Source organism: Lichenostomus cassidix, chromosome W (genome assembly GCF_008360975.1).
Source record: "Lichenostomus cassidix isolate B80296 chromosome W, HeHo_3.0, whole genome shotgun sequence".
Lineage (NCBI taxonomy): Eukaryota > Metazoa > Chordata > Aves > Passeriformes > Meliphagidae > Lichenostomus > Lichenostomus cassidix.
Window position 1 is genome coordinate 968,258 of NC_139510.1, and position 10,509 is coordinate 978,766.

Below are 10,509 nucleotides of genomic sequence, written 5' to 3' on the forward strand. Positions count from 1 at the left end.
GGGCTTGCCAAGGAGAGCTTGCTCTCTCTTGCTAAGGACAGAAGTGGAAAGACAGAGAGGTTGCTGCTTCTGAAATTAGGGAGAAATATAGCAGCTTCTGTTACCACAGCCTGTTGCAATTGGGAAGAGGTGAAGTGATGACTAGAGTTGAAAGGAGCTCCCTTTCTTCAATCAGCAGTTACTAAGCTGGTGGCAGCAGCAGTCACACAACTGTCAGGATGCAAGTGGCACAGGAGGAAGCCACTCAACTATAGGGGATTTCTGTTGCTCATGTTGCTGTTCTCTGCCTTCTGGAAAAGATGATGCACCAAAGTATCCCAAGGGTTTTTGGCTTTCAGGCTCCTCATTGGACTGCTCTGCCCTAGGTAGCATTTATATTCAGAGTTGCTTATAATTGAAATTTAAGCTTTAATTGCAAAATATTAGCATGTTGCTTAGTTTATTCTAATTTATAAAATGCAGAATGAACATTAGTAGTACTTAAATGCTTTTCTGAAATGGGAAAAGCTGCAGTTGAGATAACATGCTGTTTTGACATTATTAAGATTTTATTTGTAATGGTTAGTAAAGAATATTGTTTTCTACGATGCAGTGTCTTGGCTATAGGTTCTTCAATAAACTACCCTTTTTTCCTGGATTCTTTTATTTAGCAACATTCATGAGGTTTTTTGGTTTGATTTTAGTAAAAAATTCAACCTCTTTACTAGAACCTTCTGATTGCCTCTATGCTAAATCCAAATGCTTGTGTTATAAAAATTTAGATGTACAGAAGCCCAGGCTATGCCTGTGCCGACTGATCAAAATGATCAATGATGAGGAAAAGCAAAAATTTAAGGACCTCTCACTTTTTTTAATAGAGCACTTCACATTTTGTTTGAAACATTTTTTTAAGAAAAGGGGAAATAGAAACTGGCCTTTAAAGAACCTGTTAATTATAAATAGCTTTATTTGAGAGCTCAATTGTACATCACTTATCTTCTGCTAGAAATAACCCTTACAGGGTTTGTTTTTTTTCACTCAGAGAGAGAGAACAATAGTATTTCTTCAGTTTTGGGTTTGGGGGGGGTTGGTTGTTTGGGTTTTTTTGGTAATAGGGCTAAATGAAGTCCTGTTGATTTTGATAAAGTAGTACAGAGAAAGGAGTATGCAGTGGGTTGTGAAATAGTGTGGGTGCATGTAAGCAGAGAGTGTTGAAGTGGTATACTGTGTTTTCCTTTTTTGCCATAGTGGCCTGTGCTGCTTCATATACAACACTTTAATACTAGCACAAGTTTTAACTCTGTTGAACCTAATATTTTTATTTTGATTCTGGTATTTCTTTAAGTAAAATGTTATTTGGTAATGAGCACTGCTTTCTAATTTGGATTTGGTTACAAGCCATTACATGGCTGGAAAATTCTATCTCACTCTTGACCAAAAATTATTCTGCTTCTCCTTCAAATATTATGTGTTTGTGGGAGGAAAAATGCAAGTTAATTGTGTTCTGCTCCTGCTACAGCTGTCAGCCCAGCAGTGTTGTCCTGTAGGTAATTGATTTCTGTTTCTGTTATAAAGAAAAACTTGGCCTTCTCTGAAACAAAATACTCTCTTGTTTGTTAATCTGCTTGGGTCATATCATAACTAGAGTTCCTTTGAATTTTGCTACAGGAAGGGGAGTACGTCTCTATTACATTGGTGGAGAAGTTTTTGCTGAGTGCTTAAGCGATAGCGCGATTTTTGTTCAGAGCCCCAACTGTAATCAAAGATATGGCTGGCATCCTGCAACTGTGTGCAAAATTCCACCAGGTTAGTATCTTACCAAAGGTCTTGTATAAAAATATTCAGTGAATGTATTCACTGGACATTTGTTTTCCTTTTCATAGTTTCTTCGTAGTCTTGGGCTTCTGTGTAGCAAACACAAGTATTGATTGTACTCTTTGAACTTTTTTCTTTATAGGATGCAACCTAAAAATCTTTAATAACCAAGAATTTGCTGCTCTTCTGGCTCAATCTGTGAATCAGGGTTTTGAAGCAGTTTATCAACTTACTAGAATGTGTACCATAAGAATGAGTTTTGTTAAAGGATGGGGAGCTGAATACAGGTAAGAAATGTTTGTTCTAATTTTAGAGTTAATTTTTCTTCTTTCACTAATGCACTATTTCTGTCTGGTTTGAAAGCTGTACTGACAGGCTTCTTACTGCTACTGTAGACATGCTGTTTGCAAGTTGAAGCCCATATTTTCCCTTTTCTCCCTCATCAGCTATTGAGTTTCTAAGTTATAAAGACCAGAAATTGATTTTCGTATTACAGTCAGCTGTTCAGCAAGGAATGTCATCAAAGTTCTGTTTCCTCACTTGGTCCTGCTTGGTTGCTTATTGTGGAAAAATCACTGACAATATCTAGAAGTTTCACAGTTTGTGCTGTGAGATTATTTGCTGTTTGTTCGATGTACAGTCATTTTGGTCTCTGTCCTGTTCTGTGTGGAGTATGATTGTCTCAGTTTAGAGACAAGTTTAGGAGAAAACGCTCTGGAATGAGTGTTTCCTCTAAGAGAAGAGTTTCAGCAATCCCTTCCTGCTGATATGAAATGAATATTGGTTGGTGAAAGTGAAAAAAAGCAACTGTTTATTTGACAAAGTGCCCGTACAACACAGGGAAAACTATATATTGAACCTTCAGAACCTTACCCACATACACACAGATGCCCACCCACAGCAGAAAAAAAAAACCCAAAAATGCCAGGGGAAGGGGAAAAAAACTCTGCCATGTGGAGAGAAGGAACAAAATGGCAGACGGCCTTTGTCTCGGGGGAGGAAGAAGAGTCCATGTCAGGGTTTAATAAATCCATGCGAGACGGGTACAACATGACACCAATGTGATGCAGAAAGTCGTCCAACTTTATTCTTCAGCAGTGCTTCTTTTAAAGCTTTTTACCTTCCGTAGATGCGACACGGAACTTCTACATATGGTTTGTACATGCGCCATGAGATTATATAATTGGTTATAGGTGATAAACAAAGCTAAGCATGCACTATATGATTGGTATATGCAGATTACTAATTTGGGCAATATTTCCTATATTCCTTGGCCAGCAAGGAATTCCCTACTTTGGGCAATATTTCCTGTTTTCTTTGGCCAACAAGTCATCTTCTACTTTTGGGCAAGATCCGGTTTTCTCTGGCCAGCTGCTTGCTTTCTTGCAGCATCAGCAAAATACTTCCTCTTATCTATCTTCAAAGACTTTCATAGGTCTGTTAAGACAGACCAGCTGATAACACAGGCCAGACCCCAACAAGTCCAGGCAGCAGCTTGGGAAAAAGAAAACAGATGGGAACCTGGTGAACTCCAATGTTGGTCTCCTCGCAGCAGATGAATCTGGGGATTTAGAGTTCTTTCTTTCAGTAGTTCAGCTTCTCCTGAGGTCTGGGCTGAGATGGGGTGTCCCCGCAGCTCCCCTGCTGGTCCGCGCCGAGCGGCTCCCACCAATGGTCTGATTCTTGGACCAAAGCTAAGTTGAACAGTTCCAGAAGAAACCACAGAAGCTGCCGGAGGATTGCTATTGCAGTCCAGGGAAAAACTTTTTGCCTCAGCTAACAAAACCCGAGCTAGCTAAAAGCAACAATGTAACACCTGTCTGCTCCACAAGCTGAGCACGCGGGAGTGAGAGTTTGAACAAAGCCTGTGCCAGAGTTCCCCTGGCTCCCGCCCCTCCCCCAACCCAGCTTAAAGCTACAGGACCCATTTCTGGGCATAAAGCAGACAATCAGGAATAGAGTATCATTATAAAGTCACCCCAAGACAATAATGAGTTCATTAGGTTGTGGTGAGGGATGCAGTTGATAGTATCTGACAGAAATAATTTAAGTAATTTGGAATGAATTCTGCAGAACGAAACAGCTGGAGAACATGCATTTAAGGGATGACAAATATTTTGGAACTTGTAATGGAAAAAACTTTGCAGGAGTAAGATGATTTGGTTTATGTAGTAAAACTGCTAAATTTTTTTGAGTGGAAAAAATAGCCTTTTATCTGATTTTTAATAGATTCCAATAGTATTCTTTATTTGAACAAATTCCTTAAACCTCTCTAGAAATTGTCCCCTTAAAGAATGAGGTCTGACATATCAATACCTATTGTAATACATAATGACTTTTTTAAAATCCATATAATTTCTGAAGTTGAATAATGGTGTGTAGGTTCCACTGCGAATGTTGGTGGTTTGTTTCTTTTATCTGCTCTTGAAATATACACATGTAAATAGCAGCATCAGTGTGTGGGGGAGGCTTCTCAGATAAATGAAGCCAATTTTGTAGAAGTCTAATTAGATGAAATGAGAAATTTGAGTAATGGAATAAATTGGTACCTCTTTGTTAGTAAGAGATACACAAGAAAGAATCTGGCTCGAGTTTAAAGAACTATTGGATTTGTCTCAAAATAAGTATGTATACACTTACACAATTAAATACAACATTCAAATCAGAACAGAAGAGGCATAATCAGTCAGATTATATGGAGACAACTTGAAGTGAATGGAGTGTAAGTGCTGAATTAAAACAGTGGGGAGCCTTTTGGTAAAGTTGTTTCTAAGGAGGGAGAATGTTGGTTATTAGTAGTCTATAAACTGTTCAGAGATCATAGGATTAAAAAAGCTGCAGTGCAAACACTGCCAGAACACCACAGAAACTGATTACTGGCATAATGCTCAACTAGTTGCTTTGCATCTCTATTTAAGATGATACTAATAAATTATTGATGAACAAAACCTGTAAGTTATGCTGCAGTTGTGATAAAAGCAAGAAGAGTTTGCTCCTGCAAACACAACCTTGAATTTAAACAAATGTAGTTTGAATTGTCAAAATAGACTAGGAGGCACTGTAAACTCCATCATTCTTGTTAAAACTTCTGTGCTTCATCATTATGTCAAAAAGATTTCTCATAGAACTGGCTTGGGCAAAGCCAAAGCATTACTTACATTTTATGCTATGTGGGTAAATGCACATGTATGGCAAAGTGGTACATTTTGTTTATTTACCAAGCTTATAAGCTTGGTAGACAAAATAGTTTACAACTTTTTGCTCAACATGTTAGGTAGAATTGAGGATGGTGGTAGAAGTTCAGATCAGCAGTCAAGTGTTCAAGTTATCACAAGAACTATCCAGGTCTAGGATCATCTTCTAAAGAGAGTTCAGTAGAGAGGTAATTACAGCAAACAGTGATATGTGAACTGGAAATCTGTGGGTAGAAGAGGCTGAGTTTTAGCTTTGAGACAGCCACTAAGCAACTGTTGCTATGTTATCAACTTCTGCCAGTGTAGTGCAAAGCTAGGGTTGTTGAACAGAACCAGTTATAAAATTTTGAGGAAGTGTGTTGTGAAACACATTGTAGGGGAGTTAACAGCATTGGAATAATGAACTTCCTTCTTTGGGAAACGATTTGAGACTAAATGGAATTATATTTCCTGTGGTTTAGGTTGTTCTATTGGATCACTTTATTTTGACATAGGCATTTGGGGCTAAGATAACAATGTTTTTTAGAGTGCTGAGAGTGCACCAACCCCAGCTGCTTTCTTTTCCTAGAAAATATGGAATCACCGACAACTTTGGAAATTAATCTTCTCTCTGGCCTAATTTTTCTGCCTTTTCAGTTCCTCTGTTTATATAAACAGATTTCCTTAAAGTGAAGGCTTGCAGTGCCAACAGTAAAAATGAAAGGACTGAGTTTATGTCTGACTAATCTGCTGCCTTTGAATCTTAATGCCTTCTTGCTTTGACTTTGGAATAGCTAGAATTACTAGGAAAAACTGGCTTAGCAACAGTAGTCTTGGCAGTCTATTTTGGAAAAACTCCCATGTCTGTAGCAGGTACAGTGAAAAAAACCAGGACTTTTCAGGCAGAGTATGTCCGATACTGATCTTTTTTACTTTGGAAATGAGAAGGAAAATTTTTGAACAACAGGTCTCTGAAACAAGGATATATGGGAGAGTGAATTGAAGCTTTTTTGATTGTCAGCCCTTCAGCTTTACTGAGACTTGCTATATGGTGTTTATTTAAGGGCTTCTATTGTGAAAAATTATAGGTAAGTTGTGGAAAGCTGGCTTCTAGAGAAGGGACACGCAGATGTAGATAGATTGCTTCTTAACAAGCCGCTTCTTAACAATAGCCATATTCAGCCAACTATTAATTAGATACCTTCGTCCAATCAGCGATCTAAGGTCACCATGACTTTCTGCAAATGGAGGTTGTAGGAGCCGTCGAAAATGCGTTAATTGGTAGCAAGAATGCTGAAATCAGGCATTATAGGTAAACATAGATACATGTTAAGGCAAGTAGCCAAACTTAGGGCGTGGAAGTATATAACCAATAATATTGTACGATTACAGAATATGCATGATCTAGTTAACTACACTATAAAACTGTAAACTGTAAATCAATAAACTGAAGCTTGTAGTAAATCCATATTGGATTGTCAAGCCTCCGATTCTCAGCAGTAAGTTTATGTAGAAGGCAATGGAAACACAATTTTTACTTTGGTTGTTTGTGTGAGGATGTTGCAGTACAAAACACATGTAGAAGTGTAAGATTACAGAAAATTGGAGATAAAAGTTTAGTGTTCATTTGAGATAGCATCAGTTAGCACAGTATAACTGCATACTGTGTTTTGATGCAGTGTTTCTGACATCTAGCAGTTTCCTTATACATTTATCTTGTCATTTGCTCCAAAAAAGCCAGACTTTATGATCATCATAGCATTGTGCTGTTTGGCCATGGTGATAGTGCAGAGTCAAGGGTTTATATTTTGTATTTCTCAGTAATTGTCTACAAAATTCAAACCCACTTATGCATGCAGACTCTTTGATGGTTACGATGTAGCTGCACACAGCTATCTGTGATGTAAACACCACATTGGTTGGACAATTTTCAGTTTTGAATTTCTTTTTAGAAGTAAAGCTCTTGGTGTAGTACTTGAAGTGTACTTGAAGCAAATGCTGCAGTTCTTATTCTCCAGTGCAGAATATTCTTGATGTATTATGGACAAGCATGTAATTATTGATGTGTCTTTCAGATGTGTGGAGTGTTTTGGGGTTTTTGATGGTTTTTTTTTCTTCAAAGACTGTCCGAAAAAAGTTTAGTAACAGTTATGGTAATGGTTGTGGATTTTTCTCTTTCTGTGTACGAGATATAGATGGAAACAGATTTGATCATATGATGAAGAACTTTATGGCAGCTAAAGCTGCTTTCTGACTTCCTTATTCTTTATTTTTCTAGGCGGCAAACAGTAACAAGCACTCCTTGCTGGATTGAACTTCATCTGAATGGACCTCTACAATGGTTGGACAAAGTATTGACTCAGATGGGCTCCCCTTCAGTACGCTGCTCCAGCATGTCATAAAACTCCTTCCTCTGTTACCAGTGGGCTAAATATCAAGTCTAATTAACAGACTTAATATAACACCTCGTCTGTCATAGTATTTGTGTGTGGTCCTCATGAACTGTTTACTATCTAAAAAGGTTTTTAAAAAAGAAAAAAAAATAAAAACAGCACTTGAGGTCTCATCAATTAAAGCACCTTGTGGATTCTGTTTCCTATACTCTGCTACTAGATGAAAATTTAGTGTATAGAAATGCTTTCTTCAGAAAGAAGATAGGACTGTTCTCAAGAGTCTTAATGGTGTTTTTATTTGGCATATAATTGAGTGTCCTAATGGTTTATCAATAACATGAATAACCAAGTATATGTACAGGTAATGCATCATGATCTCAACTATCACAGTATTGTGCTGTTCTACATTTTAGTTCCCATAAATAGTTGCTTGGGGTTTTTTTATTTGGGTAAATCTCTTATAAAATTCCAAGACTCTACTCCTTTATTCTTTTATATTTTTTAATATAAGCAGATTTTTGAGTTGTCCTAAACATAAAAAGCTCAACTTTTTGCTGCCTTCTTAAAGAAAAAGAAAATCCCTCAATTGGAAGGGAAAGAAATGTCTTGAGATTCATCTGTGAAATCTTGAGATACCTATATACATAATGGGGCCTAAATCAATTCATATTATAAATTCCAAGTATCCATCACACTACGAATCTACTTTTCCCTACCCATCTAAGTTGATGCATCTGGTGCCAGCCTTATTGTTGGCAATGGTGTCATTTGGGACTTTTTTGTTTACCTTGAATCATTGAAGTCAGTGTTTTTTCTCATGGAATGAGAATTTATCATAGCATTGGATACTGGATTAAGTACACAAGGTTATTGGTTTACCCCTTACATCTGTATTTTTTCATTGAACAGATGTCTCTAAAAATCATGGGGTTTAGTTTTTGGAGCTAAATACCTTGAAAAATCCTTTCCCAAGGTAAACTACACTTTTGTATTGGTTTTAAATAGATGCATCTTCTTAATATATTTCAGTAACAGGTTTTAAATTTCTGATCTGTGTGGCTTTGTATAGCTTACTTGCATACCAGATCATACACATTCATTATGTCATAATGGGTATTGTTATTAAAAGTAGTTGCTTCTGCAAAACCTCTAGGATAGTGGTTGCTGAGGTATGACCGGTAAAGGAGGACTTCTAGGTTCTTTGTGACACTGCATGTTATTGTGAACCTTTGGACACTACAACTGCACCATATTAAAAATATTCTGAAATATATTCTACAAATAAGTCTGGGTTGGGGATGGGTTGGGAAGCTGTATAGAAGGGTTATTCTGACTTGAAAAATATATATCTTACTAATGAGCTTGTGATCTAGCTGTCATTCTTTTGTTATTGTGGCAGTAGCGGCATTGTCTTTGTTTTTCCCATTGTTTCATCCATTACACTAGTACTGTACTTTGTAAGTACAGCTAGTGATAGTTTTTAGAACAAAAATGGGGCCAGTGTTGCAGCTTTTAATCTGTTAACTGAATTGACAATAGTGATGGATATCTTTATGCCATAATGGCTGGGGCATAGAAGCAATACCAAAACTCAAGCCTTGAAAAAGTGGGCCAGACACTTTTCAAAAATTGGCAAAGCAGTTACCAGTTTATGCTAGTTTTACCACTAGACTAATGTATTGGTAGAACTTGTGAACCTAAGAAATAAGCTTCATGTGTGTTGCATTTCTCTAATATGTGAATACACTAATAAAACTTTTAATTCTCATGATGGTTTGGTTTTTTATTAATTGCTGTCTATATTTTCTATTGAAGGTTAGGTGTCATTCTAACCCACCCAAATAAATGGCACAACTGCTCTGCATGTTGTGGCTGGAAAGGTATAGTTTAGATGTTAAAATCACTTCTCATACAGCTGTTGTGGAGGTTCTGGATCTATGTGTGTTTAGCGATACAGACTTCTACTCCTGATCAAGTTTTTTAGGCAGTTGCTTTTTCCTACCACAATCAAATTGCATCCTACTAACTCAGATTATTACTTTCACCTATGAAACAGATAAGAGCGACTTGTCTAGGTGAAAGACTCCCATTGCATTTATGAGCAGTTTGCAACTTGAATCAGTTGGGTGACCTAATTCTGTAGTCCCCTTACTGTGGATTTCTGTATGTGTTCTTTCACTTATGGCAATATTATTTGCTTTGCCTTGAACATTGTAATTAATAACCTTGACCGTACGCTTTTTTTGGTGGGCACTTCCAAGTAGACAAGGACACCGCAGATGCTATCTGTGGACCTGTGGTACTGCCTGCATGCAAGGCCATCTCAGTCTCTGTAGGTCACTTTTTTTTAACTTCTGTTAGTGCCACTAAAATATTGTCTCCTGCAATTGCTGTTTCAGCCACAGCTTAGTGGCACAGGGGAATTTATCTGCATTTGAAACATTTGCTTGCCTGTATTTCATTTAAATTCTTTTGTCAGTTCTTTAGTAACTTTACCTACTCCTGTTTCTTAATCCAGTGCCTTTCTGACTTATCCCACTGCTGTTCTGCTCTTCAAAATCTGACTAGTGCCTGCTCAAGCATCTTAATGCAGAATGCCTGTGGTACATAAGGAATGCTACTTCATCCCTCTACTGCCAAAGTACTGATATCCAAAGTACATATGAAAAGTGAATTTTTTTTTCAATGAGGCTGTTATACAAAATAAAGTAGTTACCAAGCAGGGAGTACTCAAATGGAGATGCTTAAAGTATGGGTAGCCAGCTGCTTATCTGTATTGTGAAGCTGGAAAAATTCTGTATGTAATTGGTGCCTTAAGTTTGGACTGTGATTCTGTGACCCTGGGTTCTGATCTCTCCCTTGTCACTAGCCCTGTCTGAGCTTGATTTTCATAGTATTGCCAAAGCCAAGTAATCAAAAATCAGAGAGTTGATGTAAAAACCCAGGCCTAAAAATTATTTTTGAGTTGCCTTTTAGCAATTTGGATACACTGAGCTAACATTTAAGAATCCTTTCCCCTCCAAAGAAAAACCTGATTTCATTTTGATGTTGTTTCAGGGCTGAGGCTTTGAGAACAATGTCAAATGCCTGGACTCTTGTGGCTTTTAATTGTGAGAATTGATAGTAGAGCATCTTCTCTTTGTATTTCC

At 37.4% G+C, this 10,509-nt stretch overlaps 1 protein-coding gene across 2 annotated transcripts in view; it reads left to right on the plus strand.

Annotated features, from left to right (window-relative positions):
- The window catches only part of LOC146425285 (SMAD family member 2-like), a 95,504-nt gene extending 86,373 nt beyond the window's left edge, over positions 1–9,131 (plus strand). For both annotated transcript variants that reach the window (XM_085041630.1, XM_085041631.1), the window contains 3 exons: positions 1,648–1,785; positions 1,937–2,081; positions 7,246–9,131. In XM_085041630.1, coding sequence (XP_084897756.1) covers positions 1,648–1,785; positions 1,937–2,081; positions 7,246–7,369 — 407 coding nt within the window. In that variant the 3' untranslated portion in view covers positions 7,370–9,131. The remainder of the gene's footprint in view (positions 1–1,647; positions 1,786–1,936; positions 2,082–7,245) is intronic.
- Positions 9,132–10,509: the final 1,378 nt, after the last annotated feature.